We start from the raw sequence: 22657 nt of genomic DNA, 5'->3' as shown, positions 1-22657 counted from the left end.
AATAAAATCTTTTTAAAAATTAAAAAAAATAAATGCATGATTAATATACTTTGGCATTATGTAATATAAACACCTGTGAAATTAATACTGCAATTAAGATGGCTAACTTTTTAAAAACTTGAGTTTATTTTTTTTATTGTTTTTTAAAGATTTACTTATTGTAAGGTTTGTGTTTGCGAATTCGGGAAGCACAGGGAGAGAGAAAAGAGAGAATTTTCGAGTAAATTCCCCGCTGAGTGCATAAGAGTGTGACCTGAGCCAAAATCAAGAGTCAATGCTCAACCAACTGAATTTATTTTTTTAATTTTTCCCCTTGAATTTATTTTTCAAGAAACTATATATTATTAGTTTTTTCTAATTATGTTTTTCCAAATCAGATTAGAACAAATACGTAAATACTAAAATAAAAATACAGTTGACCCTTTGAACAACATGGGTTTGAACTGTGTGGATCACTTATATGTATATTTTTTTCAACAAATATATTGGGCAGATTGGGGGGGCAGGATTTGCAACAATTTGGAAAAACTCAAACCACATAGCCTAGAAATATCAAAAAAATTAAGAAAAAGGTATGTCATGAATGCATAAGATATATGTAGTTATTAGTCTATTTTATCATTTAAAAACAAGATAAAACAGATATATTATAAAAAGTTAAAATTTATCAAAACTTATGATGTACACAAACATACTGTATATGGCGCCATTTACAGTTGAGGGAAATGTGAACAAACTTAAAGGTGCAATATTAAATCATAACTGCAAAAAATCAACTGTAATACATGTCGTACTACTATAATAATTTCATAGCTACCTTCCGTTGCTCTTGCGGTGAGCTTGTGTAGCAAGTATCTGCTTAAAAATGCTGTGTGATGTGGGGCGCCTGGGTGGCTCAGTGGGTTAAATGTCCATCTCTTGATTTCAGCTTCGGTCATGATCTCGGGGTCCTGGAATTGAGCCCTGCATCGGGCTCCCTGCTCAGGTGGAGTCTGATTGTCCTCTGCTTCTCACCCTGCTCGTGCTCTCTCTCAGATTAAAAAAAAAAAACTTAAAAAAAAAAAGATAAAGTTAAATAAAATCACATGAAAAATACTGTGATGCTAATCATTTCCATGTGAGCAGTTCGTCTCTTCAGTAAATTGCATATTACCTAAAAAAATGATCACTGGCTGTTCCTGAGTATTCTTTCATCATTTTAGGGCAATGCCATAAACCTTGAATAATGCTAGGGGACCCATAGGAAATGCCACTAGTGATGCTAGAAGTACCCCCAAGAAGCACAGGAAAGTCATGACATTACAAGAAAAAGTTGAATTGCTTGATATATACCTTAGATTGAGGTCTGCAGCTATGGCCGCCCATCATTTCAAGATAAATAAATCCAGTAAAAGGACCATTGTTTAAAAAAAATGGGGGGGGGGAATTTGTGAAGCCTTGCTGCAGTTATGCCAACAGGCACAAAAACCTTGCACTTTTTGCAAAATGCTCTTTTTTAAAATCTCCTGTTGAAAATGCAGCTTTTATGTGGGTGCAGGATTGAAAGGCAGATAAAAAGGCGTACCTATAAACTTTAATATGGTTTGAGAAAAGATGAAGTCATGTTATGAGAACTTAAAGCAAAAGGAAGGTGAAGTATCTAAAGTTGGAGAATTTAATGCTAGCAAAGAATGGTTTGATAATTTTAGAAAGAGGTTTGGTTTTAAAAAGTTCAAGGTCACAGGAAAAACAACTTCTGCTGACCAAGAGGTAGTAGATACTGGTTCCCAGATGCCATTAAGAAAATAATTGAGGAAAAAGGATATCTTCCTGAACAGGTTTTTTTTTTTTTTGAACAGGTTTTAATGCAGACAAAAATACCCTATTCTAGGGATGGGGGCAGTGCCACAAAAGACATTTATTAGTAAAAAAGGAGAAGGAGCCCCAACATTTAAGGCAGGGAGAGATGGTCTAACTCTGTTGTTTCTTGCAGTACAGTCGGGGTTATGACTAGCACTGCCCTTGTTTATACAGCTGCTAGCTCCCAAGTCTTGAAGGGAAAAGATGCCCACCAGCTGCCAGTCTTTTGGTTGTACAAGAAGGTCTAGACGAGAACCCTTTTTCTGGATTGATTCTATCAGTGCTTTGTCCCTGAAGTCAAGAAGTACCTTGCCAGTAAAGGATTACCTATTAAAGTTCTTTTGATATTGGGCAAAGCTGCTGGGTCACCCAGAACCCCCTGAGTTCAACACTGAAGGTGTCAAAGTGGTCTGCTTGTCCCCAAACACAACGTCTCTAATTCAGCCTCAAGAAAAGGGGGTCCTAAGGATCTTTAAGGCTCATTACACCCAGTACTCTCTGGAAAGGATTGTCAGTGTTATGGAAGAGAACATCATTGAGAGTCTAGAAGGATTACATCATTGAAGATGCCATTGTTGTAACAGAAAAAGTCGTGAAAGCCATCAAGCCAGAAACGATGAATTTCTGTTGGAGAAAACTGTCCACATGTGCGTGACTTCACAGGATTTATGACAGGATTTATGAGCCAAGCAAGGAAATCATGAAGGAGTTTGTAGATATGGCAAAAAAAAAAAAAAAGGTGTGTGTGGGAGGGCTTCAAGATAGGGGTCTTGGAGAAATTCAAGAACCGATAGACACCACACCAGAAGAATGAGCGGAAGATGAGTTGGTGGAGATAAGTGCTTCTGAAACAGTGACAGATGATGAGGAAGAAGACATAGAAGAAGCAGTGCCAGAAAGCACATTGACGTTAGACAGTCTGGCTGAAAGGTTTCCATTATTCAGGACTGCTTTTGATTCCTTTTATGACACGGATCCTTTTATGATATGAGCACTGAAACTAAAGCAAACAGTAGAAGGAGGATTGGTACCGTACAGAAACATTTTCAGTGAAATGAAAAAGCATAAAGTCAGACAGAAATTACAATGTACTTCCATAAAGTTCCACCAAGTGTGCCTGCCCCTCCTGCCTCCCCTTCTACGTCTTCCACCTCTGCCACTGCTGAGACAGCAAGACCAACCCTTCCTCTTCCTCTTCCTCCTCCTTCTCAGCCTGCTCAACATGAAGATGAGGATGAAGGCCTTTATGATGATCCATTTTCACTTAATGAACAGTAAACCATCATCATGCCATACAGTTAGTAAACTTACCTATGCATATGTGTGTCTTTGTGTGAATATTTCATAGCAGTACAAGACTCATATGAGACATTTTTGTGTCATCATCATTTGCCTAAGTATTCATTGTGTAGAACATTATGTGCAGGACTCACAGAAGTGGATTGTCTGTCTTTACTTAGACATAAGGTGAGTGGTATTTACTATAAAATTAATAATGTGTTAGTTTTCTCACTGTTGTATAACTTTGCTTTCAAAGAATTATGTTACTGTACAGTATGCTTCTCTTTTGATTGGAGAAACTGCATCTCAGCCTATCGTCACCAGCAAGTGGTTTTAAAAAAAAGTTTCTAATACTGTATTATGAGTATGACTGTATTACTGTATCCCATAAAAAATTTTTTTTTGAAGATTTTATTTATTTATTTGACAGAGAGAAATCACAAGAGAGGCAGGCAGAGAGAGAGGAAGGGAAGCAGGCTCTCTGCCGAGCAGTGAGCCCAATGTGGGACTCGATCCCAGGACCCTGAGATCATGACCTGAGCCGAAGGCAGCGGCTTAACCCACTGAGCCACCCAGGCGCCCTCCCATAAAAATTTTATAATCATTTATTCATTAGTGTATAGGCTAAGCTACTGTGAAGCGATCATGTTGATTACCCTAGGCTATCGCAAAGCAATCCGATTGCTGCTTCCTTGTTCTCAGTGTGTGAATCACTATACCTGTAAATAAATACAACTTTTTTTCACATTATCTTTTCATTTTTGATATCTAGTATCAGTAATACATGTAATATCTATAGTGTTTTGTGTCATGTAAGACTATTGATGTAGGTTTCTAACATGATTCATCTTGTAAACAATGTAAACTTACAGTATTGATAAATACAGTACAGTACTGTAAAAATATTTTCTCTCCTTAGTATTTTCTTAATAACATTTTCACTTCTCTAGCTTGCTTTATCGTACGGGTATAGTATATAATATATATATAGATATATATATATAGGGGTGCCTGCGTGGCTCAATTGATTAAGTGTCCAACTCTTGATTTTGGCTCAGGCCATGATCTCAGGGTTGTGAGATTGAGCCCCGTGTCAGGCTTCATGCTGCACCTGCCAGGGATTCTCTCTCTCTCTCCCTCTGTCCTTCTTCCCCCAAGCCCCTGCTCACATGCTCTCTCTCTCTCTAGAAAACAAAAACAAAATAACAAAAAAAATACATATACAGATTGTGTGTTAATTGACTACTACATATCTGTAAGGCTTTCAGTCAGCAAAATGCTATTAAGTTTTGGGGGAGTCCAAAGTTATATGTCGATTTTTTACTTTGTAGGGGGTCAGTGTCCCTAACTCCTGTGTTGTTCAAGGGTCAACTGTATATACAAACAACATTTCCTAGGGCATTTGTTTCATTTCCGGCAGTTTACATTTTAGGACTATTACTATCTCTAGCATAGCATGGGAAGAGAGAAACAAGTGGAGTTCAAATAGACATGTTAATTATTATTTATGCATTTCTTTAAAATGATTGGTAGGAGAGGATGAAAGGTTAAAAAGGATGATATGGATGTAGTTACAAGTGAACATGATTTCTCCAAGCTCTTCAGTGCCTTCTTACTTTAGCTTATTACCAAGAGTTGGTTGTAAATTGTTTTTGTATTTCTCTGGAATGTTTCCCTTTGAACTGGTACTATAATGAGTTTGGGATCTCTCAGTTAGGCAGGATGGTCTTTGTGTTGATGTAAAGATTTACTTCTTACCCCTTGTTTTTCTTTTTTAAGCTTCACTATAATGTGACTACAACCCGATTAGTGAATCCAGATCAACTCTTGAATGAAATAATGTCTATTCTTCCAAAGAAGCACGTTGACTTTGTACAAAAGGGGTAAGAAGTACTCTTAGAGGCTGTTGCATTTATTGCTTGCTGTCTGTTGTACTTTGAGAAGATGTGTATTGATTCTTCTCTTCTCTTTTTAAAAAATATTTCTCCCACCTCGTTTTCATCAAAAAAGCTTTTATGCTAGTGTCATTGTTCATAATTTAGTCTCGATGTTATATGAGCTAGTGCCATATTGTCACCACTTTCAGAATAGGACCTTTCAGAATAGGAATACACTTTTCAAAATAAGAAAAATCCGAACTTCTTCCAGTTTTCTTTTCAGTCCTCTATTTTCCTCTGCTGTTCTGCTTTTTAATAATATTTATAAACTACAATCTAAGTTTAGAGACACCTCAAACCAATTAGGGATTTATATGGAACCCTTTCCTTTATGGCTTGCTGTTGGACAGGACTGGGTTTTCAGCACTTTATTAAATTATTTCACCTGAACTCTCTTCCACTGTTGAGTGAGCTGCCAGCAAAGCCTCCGTGGCTGTGATCTCATGGTCTCAATGGCCAGACCTCTTCTCATTACTTAAGGTGTTCATATTTCTAAGCATTTCCAGTTATGTCTCTAAAATTTCATTATTGAGGCAGATGAAAAGAGCCACTAATAGATATAACAAAATATTTAACTAGAATATTCAATGTAGAATAAGATTTTAAGAAACAATCTATTGCAAAATAATTTTATTTTTCATTATCTGTAAATGTTGGCAAGCATTCCTTACCTGAACCCTTGCTTTCTTCTTTAGGTATGATCAGAACAGACATAACTCACTCTGGCTTCATGCTTGGGCTGTATCGATGGTTCCAGAACCTCTAGCCAAATTTTTATCAGAAAGCTTTCAATAATCTTTCCTTCAGCATATGATCTCTCTTTCCGATCACCAACTAGCTGTTAACCAATAATTTATTCTTCTAACTTCCTGATCAATTGCAAAGTCTCCACTTTGATCCTTTTTTTTTCCTTTTTAACTTTTCTGTTTGTTTTAAACTACTTTGTGAAACAGCAGAGCAATGAAGGCTGTTTTTAGTGGTGTGATGTTACTAATATCAACTGTATTCCATTATGATCTTTTTCCAAACCAGAAGAATTTGATTTTTCTCTTCCATGGACTGAATTGGTCTCTGCTCCATGTTCCCATCAGGAACCTTAACTATAGGGTACTCCTTTTGGCATTTCTGATAATGACTGCTCATTTTTAAGAGATCAAGACCCCAAACACAGATCCAAATTAGTAAGAAAAAGGATGAAATTTTGTGAAACCTCATAACAGATACAAGTAATTTCTCCACATTTCTGTGGAACCCTGCCTAATCACTGCCCCTAAATGTTTAGGGAACTGAAATTTAAAATAGATCCTACTGCTAATTATTTATTGGAGATTAGTAAGACAAACTAAAATACGTGAACTAATTAAAGAATTGATTCACATGAATTCAATTTATCTAACTTTGTAGGAACATACCTATTTCTTAAGACGTGTTTAAGGCTTCATTTGGACTGGACCCTTCCATCATCAGAGCTATTATGTTGCAGTTCTAGTTATATTCACCATGTGTTTCAACCATGGGAATATACCATCTCCATGGGCTTTCTGTTATAACTCTGCCATAAACTCTAACCATCCTAACCTCTTATTACTATTAGAAAAATCTCAAAAACATATGCCCTTCTGACAGGTTGGTAGCTTCAGCTTTATTTATATGAAAGACAGAATTTTCTGACACAAAAAACTCTTAATCTTCCCTGCACTTTCCTTTGTTGTGAACATTGTGGAAATGGCCCAATGCTCACAGCTTACACTGTTGAAAGAGATACATAAAGAAGACCAGAAGATCTCTTGAGCATGAATGGCATGGGTGGCTCCAAAAGAAGGGCTTTTCTTTGGGCAAGGGAAAATTCTGATAAAGCCTTTCATCTTTATTCTTTCCTAAGATCCTAGTTCAACTGCTGGGAAAACACCAGTCATGCTCCATGACTAAGGTATAGCTAAATCATTTGGAAACTGTAAGCAGTAATAGATTGCTTAATGTGAAACAATGGTTCATTTTCACCACTGGCCTCCTGGAGGCTTAGAAATCTCTTATATTCTACAAAATATTCATGGTGCTCCTACTAACTGGTTTCTTATCTTGTTTTTCGTAGCTATACACTGAAGTGTCAAACACAGTCAGATTTTGGTAAAGTGACAATGCAGTTTGAACTAGAAGTGTGCCAGCTTCAAAAACCCGATGTGGTGGGTATCAGGAGGCAGCGGCTTAAGGGTGATGCCTGGGTTTACAAGAGATTAGTGGAAGACATACTGTCTAGCTGCAAGGTATAATTGCTGGCTGGTTCCCCCCTCTGCTGGATGAATATGGGTGTGATACAGCCTACGTGGAGACTGGTATGACTGGTTTGATCTTTAAAGTTCTTTGGAACTACAGACTTGTTTCTAAAGAGCTGTATTAAGGACCAATATCTTTTTGTTCTTAAACAAAAGATATTTTGCCAATGAATCTAAGGCGTGCGCATCTGTCATTATCTATTACTGTCTTTTTTAATCATGTGGCCTTGTATATTAATAACTGTTGACTTTCCTAGATTCACTTCCATATGTGAACGTAAGCTCTTAACTATGTCTCCTTTTAAATGTGTAATTTCTTTTTGAAATAAAATCATTTGTGAATATAGCAGGCTTCTCCTCTTCTTTGTATTTGATTTTGATCCAAACAAAACCTCAAATGGCTTCCTGACTATTAAGTAGAGACTATTTGGAGATGTTTTATCTGTTATCAAATATGCCTTGGGCAGAAAAACAGATAAGAATTCATTTGCATAATTTTTTCCTGTCTCTGATTTAAGTAGGATTTATTGAGATCGTTAACTAAGTCACAGCTGTGGTTACCAGAGTTAAACAGCACATTTAATATGTTGAATAAAAGACTATTGACTTCAGTAAGTGTGTTCGGTCAACAATGATAAGTATCTGAACTATGAACCCCCATGAAATGTTACTTTATGGTAATTTTCCTTAAGTCTCAATGTTGGACCGGAATTTGTATTTTTATTTCATTTTATTGGTCTCTAAAGGCTGGCACTCAAGTTTTATTTGTATGGATTTTACCAATTAAAGTAGTTGGAGAAAAATTGCACTACTTCTAGTCAGTAGTGAGAGGAGTATTTTGTCACTCATTTATTCAGTAAACATTTACTAAGTGCTTACAAACATTAGGCTCAGGGGCTGGAGATGGTATTTTCTAGTTAACTCAAGGAGCTCAGAATCTATTAGGGGCAGATGCATAAATTGGTGTTTATAGCATAGAGGGGTTGACCAACTTCAGAGGGCTAAGGGATGATTTCTTGGAGGAAACAGTATTTGTTCTTAAAGGATATATAGGTGTTCTTCAGAAAGAGAAGAGGGAATATAACATTGGCAGCAAGAAGAGTATATGCAAAGGCACAGAACTATAAAATGGCATGCCTTATTTAGGGTGGAGGCAGTGTTGGGTCCATGGTCAAAGGAGCGAGACTGATACAAAGTGAAGGTCAAGCAAAGCTTTATTTCGTGCCAAGCATCGAGAATCAAACTGACTGGCCAGGGCCGTCTCTTGCAAAGAGGCGACCCCTCTCTTCTTTACAGACTAGCTTTTAAGGGCAAAGGCCATGTGGTTGGGCCTGGCCACGCACAGGTGACCAATGAGATTGTAACACAGAGAAAGCTGCACAGTCCTGCTAGGTCACACTTAAGTGGCCAATTGAATTACAATTTACCTTATAGTAGATATTTGAACTAGCCTATCACCTTGGTCAGAATTGGTGCCCAAAGGGCAGAGCCCATACTCCTTGGTAACTAGGGAGACAGTATGTGCCCCCACCAATTGGGTACCTCCACCTGGCCTGACCCACCCTTGTATTTGGGCTTTGTTACCTGTGACTGCTTTCTGGGACTTGTTTTTTTTTTTTTTTTTTAAGATTTATTTATTTGACAGATAGAGATTACAAGTAGGCAGAGTGGCAGGCAGAGAGAGAGAGGAGGAAGCAGGCTCCCAGCTAAGCAGAGAGCCTGATGCGGGGCTCGATCCCAGGACCCTGGGATCATGACCTGAGCTGAAGGCAGAGGCTTTAACCCGCTGAGCCACCCAGGTGCCCCTCTGGGACTTGTTTTTAAGTAAGTTCTCTGAAGGGGGGGCGGGGTGCAGGGTCAGGATGGAACTGTTCTGGCTAAGTAGGCCCTTACAGCAGAAGGTGGTGCAGAGAGGAAATAGCCAGAGTTGAAGGTTAAACATTTAGCTGGAAATAAGGGACAGAAGAAGAACTGGGAGGAACTTGAATGTTCCACTAAACTCTTTTGGCAAAGGGAAGCTGTCAGAGGGTTTTAAAATTTTTTAGAACAGCTTAGTGAAATATAATTCACATACCATAAAAATTCACCTCTGTAAAGTATATAATTCAGTGAGTTTTATTATATTCAGGTTTGTGCAACTCTTACTGCAATCTAATTTTAGAACATTGCATCACCTCAGAGGGCAACCCCGCGTCACTCCCCATTCCCCCATCCCACAGCCCCTGGCTCCCACTAATCTATTTCCTGTGTCTGGATCTGAGTATTCTGGACATCTCATGTACACGGGCTCATACAGTATGTAGCCTGCTGGGTCTGGTCTGTTTCACTTAACATAAATATTGTTTTCAAGATTCATTTTGTTGTAGCTTGTGTTAGCACTTCATTCCACGTTACAGCTGAATAATAGTCCATGGAATGGCTGTATCACATTTTATCTACTCATTTATCAGTTGATAGACATTCGGGTTGTTTACACTTCTTGGTTATTATATTTATTTATTTATTTATTTAAAAGATTTTATTTATTTATTTGACAGAGAGAGATCACAAGTAGGCAGAGAGGCAGGAAGAGAGAGTGAGAGGGAAGCAGGCTCCCTTCAGAGCAGAAAGCCGGACATGGGACTCGATCCCAGGACCCTGAGATCATGACCCGAGCCGAAGGCAGCGGCTTAAACCACTGAGCCACCCAGGCACCCCTTCTTGGTTATTATAAATAACATTGCTATGAACAGTTGTGTACAATTTTTTGCGTGGACATGTTTTCAGTGTTGTTTATCTATACCTTGGGGTGGAATTGCGGAGTCATTTAACATTTTGAGGAACTGACAAACTGCTTCCCGTTTTATGATCCCACCAGTGATATATGAGCATTCTAATGTTTCTGCATTTGCTATAACATTTGTTATTGTCCGTCTTTTTTATTTTAGCTCTGTGCAGTGGTATCTCATTATGGTTTTGATTCGCTTTTCCCTAATGACTAATGATGTTGAGCATCTTTTCATGTGCTTATTGGTCATATATCTTTTTGGAGAAATATCTGTTCACACCCTTTGCCCATATGGAATCTGTTTATCTTTTTTATTGTTAAGTTGCAAGAATTCTATAGTTCTAGCTGTAAGTCCCTTACCAAATATGTGATGTGCAAATATTTTCTCTAATTCTGTAGGTAGTCTTTTTACTTTCTTGTTAGTGTCTTTTGAAAAACAAAAGTTTTATATTTTCTAAAGTCCAATCCAGCTATTTTTATAAAACATAAGAGAAGAATCACCCTTGTATTCTTGTGGCAGATGGCACAGTCTGGAGCAAAAACTTTTGACCACGAACCACAGTAAGAAGTCCGTTTTACTTTGGGATGCATCAGACATAAATGTCAAATACTGCTTAGCTTTTCTATAAATATGATACTATTTTCTATTCTATTTTCTTCTGAAACATCTAGTCTGACAACTGCAGTCTTTACACTGGAGTTTTAGTATATTTACTTTAAAAATTAAAAATTTTAAATATCTTTTTGGGGGGTTAATTCAGCCTAGAAGTGCTGTCATTGGCTCGGGGGGTAGAAATACTACCCCTCGGCCTGGATCAAATAAAAATAGGTAACTTCATTGCTATTTGGGCTAAATCTTGCTTTTCTTTAAGGAAAATAAATGTTAATGGTTGCCATAGCATCTAAAATCTATCACTTAGCTCTAAATCTATAGAGCCATTTGGAAAATTAAAGGGGTATAGCTGGGAGTTGAGTAAATGGGGGTGGGTTAGATCCTAAAAGGCAAATATGGTTTAGATTGTTGACACTGAACTAAACCTGCTTAGTTTTAAGTTGGCCTCCCTTTCCATTGCGCAGCCACACCTGGACTTCTTTGAGGGTGTGTGTGAATTTTACGTCTAGAGGAAGGCAATGTGAAGAAGTGATGAACTTGCGAAGAGTGGTTGAAGAAATTGAGAGTTTGGAATCTGAAGAACATCTAGGGTGTTAACCCTCAAATACCTGAAGGTCTTTCTCGAGGGGAAAACAGGAGACTTGTTTTGGTGATACTAGCAGGCAAAGTAAGTCCAGTGAGAAGTTGGAGGTAGAGGTCGTATCTTATTCGCCTTTGTGTTCCTAGCATTTAGTAGTACCTGGGCTGCGGCAGTGATTCAGCATACACTTACAAAGCTGAACCATATTGAAGTTAAGCTACAATAAAGAACTTTCAGGAAAACTCCAAGCTATCTGACAGAAGACGGGGCCTAGGAATATAGTGTTTTCTCTGTCACTGGACGTGTTCAGACATGTTGGACAGCCATTCATAGGAAAGGTCATAGAAGGGATTTAAGTTCTGAACTGAAACCAGTGGTCGTAAGCTCCTATCTGCCGTAGTATCCATGGTCCATTAACAGTGTGGAAGACAATGAATCAATTATTTGGATATTGGGGGTAGAGTGACTGCAGAAGCTTTGGCAGCAGCATTTTAGGTCATTTTGAATATTTTGCAAATTGAGGATGATAGAATGGTGAATGAGTTGCAGGAGCAATAAAAGTTTGTGTTTGCTGGCTGTGATAAGGAGAAATAAAGTAATGATCATAGTATAACTACCTAAGATTGCATACCCACTTGCCAGACTCTTCACTGCATGATCTGTATCCGGCATCAGCAAACTGGTCTGTGGGCCACCCTGTAGCCTTTTTGGTAGTTTCATTGGAACACAGCTGTGCTTTTGTGTTAGAGTGGCAGAGTTGAGTGAATTTGACAGAGACTGTATGTCCTGCAAAGCGTGAAGTATTTACTATCATAAGGTATTTACAAAGAAAGTTTACTGACCCCAGATTTAAATAAATGTTTTCAAATCACATATATATTAACTCATTTAGTCTTTTTTTTTTTTTTTAACTCATTTAGTCTTTGCACTAACTCTGCAAGGCTGGTGGTATCCTTTTTTATAAAAGAGAAGGCTGAGGATCAGATAGACAAAGTAATAACTCTCTCAAGGTCATAAAACTTGTAAGTGTTTTGGATTTGATTCAGGCACGACAGGCTCCAAAATGCATGTTCTTTCCTATGCTAGAAATAGGTGTAATACCTCTCTCCTGAAATTGTCCCATATAGGAAAGCATGATTATATATTATACGTATAAAAGGATTGCTGTTTTTTTTTTTAAATTATTTTATTTATTTGACAGAGAGAAATCACAAGTAGGCAGAGAGGCAGGCAGAGAGAGAGAGAGGAGGAAGCAGGCTCCCGCGGAGCAGAGAACCCGATGCGGGGCTCGATCCCAGGACCCTGAGATCATGACCTGAGCCGAAGGCAGAGGCTTTAACCCACTGAGCCACCCAGGCACCCCAAGATTGCTGTTTTTAAAGCAGCAGTCTTACACAAACTGGTTATGATGTAGGAAAACTTCACTAATTCTGTGTAATTTGCTACAATTGAGTTTGTTATGTGAATCTTAGTGAAAGTAAGAAATTCTAAATGTCTTCCTCTGCATAAGAAGAATATAGTCTACTAAGAAAACAAGAATTGAAAGACTTTCAGCTTCTTGGTTCCACAGTGATTTTGTACATTTTAAAGAACTTATTTTTATGACTATGATTATTACATAATATAGGCCTATAGAATTATATTTTTAAAAGCCTTTCTGTAGGCTCTGAGTTAGGATCCATTTCCTTGCAGTTTCTAACTTCCGGAGGCTACCCACATTTCTCAGCTTTTGTCCCTCTTCCATCTTCAGACAAAGGCAAATTGAGTCCTTTTCACATTGTATTACTCTTTTGCACGGTCACATTTCCCCCTGACTCTAAACTCTTCTCCCTCCCTCTTCCACTTTTAGAGACCGTAATGGTTACATTGGGCCTGCTCATGTCATGCAGGAGTAGTTCCCTGTCTTAGAGTTAGCTGTTTGGCAACTTTAGTTCCGTTTGTAAGCTTAATTCTCCTTTGACATGTAGCATACCATATTCATAGATTCCAGGAATTAGGATGTGATGTCTGTGGTGTGGGGGGATTCTTCTGCCCATCACAGTGGTCAACTGATTTTTGACAAAGATTCCAGGACATTTCAGTGGGGGAAAGAATAGTCTTTTTAATTAATGGCATTCAGGGGTGCCTGGCTAGCTCAGTAGGTAGAGCATGCGGCTCTTCATCTTAGAATTGTGAGTTTGAGCCCCACGTTGGGTGCGGAGATTGCTTAAAAATAAAATCTTAATAAAAAATAAAAGCAAATAATATTCAGATAATTGGATGTTCACATGCAAAAATGTAGTTGGACTCCTTCCTCACACCATGTAAAAAATTAACTTAAAATGGATCAGAACCATGGGACACCTGGTGGCTCAGTTGGTTAAGTGTCTCCTTTCAGCTCTGGTCATGATCCCAGGGTTTTGGGATCGAGCCCCTATCAGGTTCACTGCTCAGCAGAAAGTCTACTTCTCCCTCGCCCTCTGCTTTCTCCCCCCTGCTCATGCTCTGTCTCTGCCTCTCACTCTTTCTGTAAAGTAAACACATAAACCTTAAAAAAAAAAAAAAAAGGATCAGAACCTAAATATAAAAGCTAAAATGATAAAAATTCATTAAAAATGTGTGGGAGTGGGGGCACCTGGGTGGCTCAGTGGGTTAAAGCCTCTGCTTTCAGCTCAGGTCATGAGATCGAGCCCCACATCGGGCTCTCTGCTCAGCAGGGAGCCTGCTTCCACCTCTCTCTCTGCCTGCCTCTCTGCCTGCTTGTGATCTCTGCCTGTCAAATAAATAAATAAAATCTTTAAAAAAAAGTGTGTGGGAATAAATGCAATCTTGGATTAGGTAATGGTCACTTAGACATGACATGAAAAGTACAAGCAACAAGTGGAAAAATAGATACATTGGACTTTACCAAAGTTAAGAACTTCAGAGGACACCATCAAAAAAAAAGAAAAAGCCTACAGAATGGAAGAAAATATTTGCTAAATACATCTGATAAATGACTTGTATCAAAATATAAAAGAGTTCTTAAAACTCAACCAGAAGAAGATAACACAATTTAAAAAAATGGGCACATGATCTGAACACATACTTCACCCAAGAAGACACACAGATGGCAAATCAAGGTATGACAAGATGCTCAATATCATTTGTCATTAGAGAATTTCAAATTAAAACAAGATACCACGACACATATTAGAATGGCTAAATTCCAAGAAACTGACAATACCAAATTCTGACAAAGATGTACAGCAACAGGATCTCTCATGCATTGCTGGTAGAAATGCAAAATAGCACAGCCATTTTGGATGCCAGTTTGATATTTTCTTAGAAAGCTAAACATACTCACACCGTATAATTCAGTAATTGTGTTCCTATGTCGTTGCCCAGTGGATTTGAAAACTGAGGTCCACACAAAGACTTATTCATAATTGCCAAAAATTTGAAGCAACAAAAATATTCTTCATTATGTGAATGGCTAAACAAACTGTGGTACACCCATACAATTGAATATTTTTCAACAATAAAAAGAAATGAGCTATCAAGCCAGGAGAACACCTGGAGGAACATTAACTGCATACTACTAAGTGAAAGAAGCCAGTCTGGAGAGAGCGCCCACCGTATGATTAGAATTATATGGCCTTCTTGAAGGGACAAAACTAAAGAGATACTGAAAAAAATTAGTGGTTGCCAGTGGGATGGGAAGGACTGTTGAGTAAGTGGAGCATGGGAATTTTTAGGGTGGCAAAACTATTCTGTATGATACCGTAATGGTGGGTACATAATATTATGCATTTGTGAAAGCCTATAGAACTTTACAGCACAAAGTGTAAACTCTAGTTGTCTGAATCTGTTCAGGCCACAATAGCAAGTACCACAGACTGGGTGGCTTAAATAGCACTTATTTCTCACAGTTCCGAAGGCTGAGAACTCCCCAGGATCAAGGTACAGGCAGATGCCTGCTTCCTGGTTCAGGCAGCTGCCTTCTCACTGTGACTTAATGTGGCGGAAGAAGAGAGGGAGCTCTTGGGTCTCTTTTGTAAGGGCGTGAATCCCATTCATGAGGGCTCCATCCCTCCACTTGATGACCTCCCAAAGCCCCACCTCCAAATACCATCACATTGGAGATTAGGCTGATTTGGGGATGGGGGGTGTCCACACATTCAGTGTGCAGTATTATTGTACGTGAATTAAATCATTAAAGAAGTTGGGATTTCTCAGGGAGGGATATATTCTGTGACAAGAGAAACTAGCTATTAAAAAATGTATGAGGGGTGCCTAGGTGGCTCAGTGGGTTAAAGCCTCTGCCTTCTGCTCAGGTCATGATCTCAGGGTCCTGGGATTGAGACCCGCATCGGGCTCTTTGATCCACGGGGAGCCTGCTTTCCCCTCTCTCCCTCTCTGCCTGCCTCTTGGCTTGCTTGTGATCTCTGTCAAATAAATAAATAAAATCTTTTTAAAAAATGTATGAAATAACCTCACTGGTGAGGGTGGGGGGTAAGTTGCCGACCTGAGTACCTTTGGAAATGAAGAGAGTATGTAAGACTCAAGACAAAAGGAACCACATGTTGTACTCTAGATACTAAAATTGTTTCCCATGAGAGGACAAGTTAACAATTCTGGTACTTGTATATTGGAACTAAAGTAAATAGATGATAGATGGTGGAAGCTAGATTTCTAACTGTCGAAGTGGGAATTTACAGGTAAGGGAAAGAGGCTAGAATGATCCATGTCTGTGTGGTGATGGATTAGGGAAGGAGACGTGAGTAAGAACTCATTTACCTTTTTTGTTTGTTTGTTTGTTTTAAAGAGAGGGAAAGTGGGGAAGGGACCGAGGGAGGAGGAGAGAGAGAATCTTAAGTAGAGTCCACGTCCAGCGTGGAGCCCAACATAGGGCTCAGTCGCACAGCCCTGAGATCATGACCTGAGCTGAAATCAAGAATTAGACCCTTTGACAGAGCCACCCGGGTTTCCCAGATCTCATTTACCTTAATATAGACACAGATGGTTACATACAGTATGGAGTTTCCTCAAGATGTTTAGAGTAGGGCTACCCTATGACCCAGCGATTGCACTACTAGGTATTTGCCCCAAAGATACAGATGTAGTGAAAAGAAGGAGCACGTGCACTGCAATGTTCATAGCAGCAATGTTCACAATAGCCAAACTGGAAGGAGTTGAGATGTCCTTCAACAGACGAATGGATAAGGAAGATGGTACATATACACAATGGAATATTATTCAGCCATCAGAAACAACACCCACCATTTGCATCAACATGGATGGGACTGGAGGGGTTTATGTTAAGTGAAGTAAGTCAAACAGAAAGACGATTATCATGGTTTCACTCATATGTGGAACATAAGCAATGTCACGGAGGACCATAGGGGAAGGAGGGAAATCTAAAAGGGGAGAAATCAGAGAGGGAGATGAACCATGAGAGACTATGGATTCCGAGAAACAATCTGGGGGTCTCAGAGGGGAGAGAGTTGGGAGGGTAAAAGCGTGATGGGTATTGAGTAGGGCACGTGCTATGTTGAGCACTGGATGTTACACTTAACTAATGAATCATTGAACACTACATCAAAAACTAATTGTACTATACAGTGGCCAAATGAACATAAAGTGTATATTTATTTATTTATTTAAAAAAAGATTTTATTTATTTATTTGACAGAGAGAGAGATCACAAGTAGGCGGAGAGGCAGGCAGAGAGAGGAGGAAGCAGGCTCCCCACTGAGCAAAGAGCCCGATTCGGGGCTCGATCCCAGGACCCTGGGATCATGACCCAAGCCGAAGGCAGAGGCTTAACCCACTGAGCCACCCAGGTGCCCCATAAAGTGTGGATTTAAACAGAAAAAAATGTTTATAGATCTGTGTATATATATACAACTTAGTATCAGCACATGTATTTCTTTGTTTTGTCAGCTGAGGTCTGAAAGACACCTTGGTAGCAACCAGCCGTCCTAGTGCCTAGATCTTGTTTCTAATATCATTCTCCAATTAAAGGAACCAGGACTGCTTGGAGAACAGCTGATTCTATCTAGGACTGGGGCAGGAAATATGAAAGATGAGTCTGAAACATAGTGCCAGGAAGTAAGGAAATGCTAACAACAGCAACACTCACATTGATGGGAATATGTCATCAGGTGGAGAGAACTAGGAGTTGTTGGCAGATTTTTTAAGATGTTTGAAATGGCAGTTATTGTTAAAAGCTCTATTATGTCTGAGCAGAGAGACTTTGGGCACTTGCTTGGCCTTTGAGAGCTTCAGGTTCTCAGCTGTTAAACAACAATGCCCTCTTCAGGAGGCAGTTGTAAGAATTGTCAGAGTATGTTTGCACTCAGGATACAGGGTCTGTCCAAAGTCAGCCCAGAAGATGAGCTTCACAGAATCCTTCCAAGTGGACTCTGTGTCGAGTGGTCTTGTCAAGATGCAAATCTGATATGTATGCCCAGTCCTTCCACTGCTAGACCTAAGGCCCCCGAATGATTAGTCAGTTGACGCAAGGCCATTTGTTGAATATATGGTCATTCTTGACTTACTTTGAACGTCATTTCGTTCAGTTACTCAGTCAATATTTGTTGAATTTGAACTTCTTGTTGGTGGTAGGTGAGATATGGGAAAGAATACATGTATTTTCCTGCCATCGGGATGCTCAGGGTCTCAATGAGAAATCCGTTGGGCAGCAACAAGATGCATTGAAGTTCACACATGGGGTTGGCGGGGGTCACCTTTCCACGTGACAGCTGTTTCTAATAGCATATGAGAAGAAGGGTCTGGGGTATGACCTCTTATTCCTACTTTAATACATTGTGAAGACTTCTCTGAGACCAGATAGAGCTTTTTGTATCACTATCAACCAGTCTGTGCACTTGAGCAGGAAGAGTGCTGGATTCTGGTACTCAGGTCTTTGGACTCCTGAGCTGATTCTGTATATAACCTTGGATAAGTTACTGGCCATCTCTGGGTTTGTTTCTATAAACATGACACACACATGCAAACCTATACAAACCTCTTTCAGGGTCTCTCCTTGCTGATATCACAAATGACTTCAAGGTTTGATGTATAATTCGGAGAGATGGTTTAAAGCTTCAGCTAAGATAAGTAGCTCCAACAGAGCAGCTATGAACACCTCACCATGTGCCATAGTAGATGCTTAAAATACAACACTGACAAAGAACACTCTGGCCTGGACAGCACACTTCCTCTGTATTTAGGTGTTCATTCTGCTAATCTGCTTGGTGTTCTGAATTCCCTGTCTGGTTTATACACTCTGAGAAGACTCAGGCATTCACTTGATGGAGAGAAATAACTGGCTCAGAAAAATATTTAGAATTACCAAGCATAGAGTTATATAGCAGAAAGATTTAATTCCAAGGGAGACTTTCAATGAAATTTGGTGGTTAATGGGAAGTTTCTTGCGTTTGTTCTGAAAGACCTAAACCACCCGGAAGGCCAGGGTGTTCTTAGAGGTGAGAGTGATACACTTTGATATTTTAGTGTCAGAGGTGCTAAAAAACCGACTTTTGTGGGGGGGATGTCTCTCACGATTTAACATTTTAATTTTTATATTTTAATGTATTTTTAATGTTAAATTTGATTCTGTTTTGGTCTAGATATTAGAATGAGGAAATATTGATTTATACAATTTCTGAGCTGAAAATAGCCCTTGAGATAAAAGACTACTGCCCTTTTCTCCACCCACCCCGTCCCTGCCATGTCCTTAGCTGAGAGGAGGAAATCTTTTTTTAGAGAGAGAGATGGAAAGAAATCATAAGGGACAACTCCAGGGTGACAAGATCCACCATCCATCATGGCTCCTGACCACGAACAGTTGGAGCCTTTCTCTTTACTCTGTGTTTTTTTTTTAATTAACCTTTTTTCATTTTTCCTACTTTAGAATTTCACATTATAGTCCTTTGTTCATTCTCCTCTTTTCTCTCGATAATGAAAATGGATATAATATGAACTTAAACTCACTTGCCCTGGGTCATTGCCAGTGCTTAATAAAAGTGTATTAGTATTTGTAGTAATGATAATAACCCACAGATAATGATGTCGCTAAAGACCAAAGGGTCCCCTTGCATGAGAAGCCCCCCCTTCCAGTCTCCTAGCTTTGCTGGATTTAATGGAGACCTTGACTGCTTCAGATAGTCATTGTCCCTTTTAAATTATCAAGGTTTCATGGAGACAAGCATTCTTCACTTAAGGGTTTTCCAGACTGTCTGATGTGCTGGGCTCTGGATAACCTTGTTCCTATGTCATCATATGTCACGCTGCCTCTCAGAAATTGTTCCCTGATGTTTGCAAAAATGAACTACTTAAAGGAAAACCAGAAGAAATTCCCTTTGTTCACTTACACACACACACACACACACACACACACACACACACTTCACTATTGGAAATGGTTACACCTGGATAAGTGAGTCAGGGTCATGAGGAGATTTGAAGTTGTGTGATGTGAGGGACAGTAGGAGGAGATGAGACTTTACAGAGGTGAGACTGAGGAGGGGATGTGATAGGTATCTTCACAAATCTGAAGATACGTGGAAGAGGGATTTGAACTTTTCTGGGTACACCTATTGGGTACAAAGAAGACCAAATGCATGGGTATAATAAGTTGGATTTGGTTTGATACAAGATAGGCTTTTCTTCTTAGTTGTCTAAGAAGGAAACACACTTGCCCAGAAAGTGGCTAATCCCCTATCCCGGAGTGCTCCTGCTGGAACAACAGTGGAGTTCCCGCAACTGGGACTGTTGAGGAGAGGTTGCAAAGATTAAGTGATAACTGAAATGAATCACTTGAGGCTCCTTTCTAACCCCAAGGGGCAATAATTCTATGAGGTTCTTGATATGAGAATCCTTGATCCCATTTCTACATGGTAAAAGTGGGAGTCTGAGGGGTTTCTTGACAGAAGGGGAAAATGGCCTTGTCCAATGGCCCAGCATCTCCTCTGGCCCTAGGGTTATATGAGTGGATCTAAGCCCGAGGCAAACTGCACCATCGTCAACTACACATCTGAGGAATAGGTGAAGTAGTTGAAAGAGACAGGAGAGGAAACAAGTCATCAAAGTTAAGAGTGGAGGCCTTTGAAGGAGGCATAGACACCAGTCCTGAAGGCTGCTGAGAGGACAAGGAGGCTAAGGAATGAGAGGGGCATTGGATCTGTCAAGCAGGAACACAAGAGTGTGCTGGGACAGAAGATTGACCTCAGGAACACGAGAGAGTTGCTGAGAAGTAGAGGCAAAAAGTTCAGATTCCATGCTCCTGGATTTGGCTGCAAGAGTGATGGGATGGAGGCTAGACAGGAAAGACCTATGAAGATGAAGGTTGAAGGCGGTGGGGGGATGAAGATGAGGAGAAATAGCTGACGTTGGAGGAAGAAAAGATATTGGGTAAGGGAGAGAGAGCGAGAGCGTGCATCTCTGTTTCTCAGATCCACAAATAGATTCCATGCATATGAGACTAGGTTTAAAGAGAAGGTGAGAAATCCTTTGGTTTATAGCGGGTATTGAACTGTGGCTGTAGAGGGAACCGACCAGAGGTCAAGTCTCTGAGGGTACCATTGTCATGCTTGAAGCTGAACTCTGTCACTGTGTTAGCTCTTCCTGGCCCCTGACACTGTTACCTATTTCCTGCACTTGGAAGTCTCTCTGCTTTTGATTTTATTGCCTTAGGATTTTCCAGCCATGCCTCAGCTTCTTCCTCTCTCTGCCCCCTGGGTGTTAATTCTAGGCTTCTGACTCTGGCCCACTTCTCTTCCTACTTTTCACATTTCTCTAGATGTTTTCATCTGTCCTGTGGCTTGTGATGGCTCCCAAATCTGCATCTCTGGCTCAGGCCTTTCTCCTCAGTTCTGAGTCCTTCTACTCAGTCTGCCTTCACTGTGCAGCTCTGTTGAGATGTCCCATAGGCACCCAAGAGGCAACATTTCTAGACCCAAACTTATACGCCCCAGATTCTGTTTTTTCCCCCACTGTCCCCATCTTCAGGGTGATCATACATCCCTTGTTGCTGAAATAGTCTGTTTAAGTCTCAGACTTAAACTTAAAATATCCAGGATAATTATTAATAATCCATCTTTTCCTCTCAGAAACAGTCTGGTTTGAATGATACATTAGAAGATCACTTTATCCGGGGCACCTGGGTGGCTCAGTGCGTTAAAGCCTCTGCCTTCGGCTCAGGTCATGATCTCGGTGTCCTGGGATTGAGCCCTGCATTGGGCTCTCTGCTCAGCGGGGAGACTGCTTCCCTCCTCTCTCCCTCTGCCTGCTTCTCTGCCTAGTTGTGATCTCTGTCTGTCAAATAAATAAATAAAATCTTTTTAAAAAAAGGGGGGGGGGATGCCTGGGTGGCTCAGTTGGTTAAGCTGCTGCCTTCGGTTCAGGTCATGATCCCAGCGTCCTGGGATCAAGTCCCATCGGGTTCCTTGCTCAGCAGGAGCCTGCTTCTCCATCTGCCTCTGCCTGCCACTCTGTCTGCCTGTGCTCACTCTGACAAATAAATAAATAAAATCTTTTTTTTTTTTTTTTAAAGTGCTTAATAAAAAAAGAAGAAGAAGATCACTTTATCCATTTTGAACAATGGCATGACCAGTCACTTAAATGCCCATGCCAGAAACTTTGTATTTATCCTAAACTTAGTATAAATTTGCTTAATTCCTGCAGACAGAGCTCCTGGACAGCGGGGACAGTGTCTTATCCACTGTGATATTCCAGTGCCAAACTCAGAACCTGGCCTGTGGAGAGCTCAATAAATGTCAAGTAAAGGACATGAAGATAGAGTTAAGGGATGGAATTAGAAGCCACAGAATATTAGAGCTGGAAAGGGTGGGCCCTTAGGCCTATCCTCTTGTTTTATAGATAAGGAAATTGAGGCCCAGTGTGGTGAATGGGCTTGACCAAAGTCATATGACCAGTTAGTGACGGAGTCAGAACTGGACCCCATATCTACGAGAACCTGTCAAAGGCTCTTTTCTAGGAGCTTTAAATCTTCTTCATTAGAGGGACAGCTTAGCAGTCTGCCTTCATCAGACCCTTAGAGTGTGTGTGTGTGTGTGTGTGTGTGTGTGTGTGTGTGTACCGAGGGTTTGGGCATGTGGTATGGAGGGAAAGAACAGATATTCTTGCTTCCAACAGTGTTCCAAGGAACTGAGGAGACCCGTCAAGGCTTATTTGAGAGGCATTATATCACTTTTCTCTTGGAGACATTTTCACCTTCTTAGCATTGCCAGACCGGGTTAAAATTAAATCTGATCTGACAGTAGCTCAGGTGGTGTGTTTGTTATTGTTTTTAAGCTGAGAATCAGATGCTGTGAAACAGCCTCAGTAAGGTGGGTAATGGGAAGCTATCATGTCATTTACTGCTCGATCTGACAACTTGTT

General features: G+C 40.0%; 1 protein-coding gene across 4 annotated transcripts in view; it reads left to right on the top strand.

Annotated features, from left to right (window-relative positions):
- MELK (maternal embryonic leucine zipper kinase) overlaps nucleotides 1–7676 on the top strand; it is a 97310-nt gene extending 89634 nt beyond the window's left edge. For all 4 annotated transcript variants that reach the window (XM_046021774.1, XM_046021770.1, XM_046021772.1 and 1 more), the window contains 2 exons: nucleotides 4900–5003; nucleotides 7150–7676. In XM_046021774.1, coding sequence (XP_045877730.1) covers nucleotides 4900–5003; nucleotides 7150–7327 — 282 coding nt within the window. In that variant the 3' untranslated portion in view covers nucleotides 7328–7676. The remainder of the gene's footprint in view (nucleotides 1–4899; nucleotides 5004–7149) is intronic.
- The last annotated feature ends 14981 nt before the right edge of the window (nucleotides 7677–22657 follow it).

Source organism: Meles meles, chromosome 11 (genome assembly GCF_922984935.1).
Source record: "Meles meles chromosome 11, mMelMel3.1 paternal haplotype, whole genome shotgun sequence".
NCBI lineage: Eukaryota > Metazoa > Chordata > Mammalia > Carnivora > Mustelidae > Meles > Meles meles.
The sequence above is the reverse complement of the archived record's forward strand: the minus strand, read 5'-3'. Positions and strand labels throughout refer to the sequence as shown.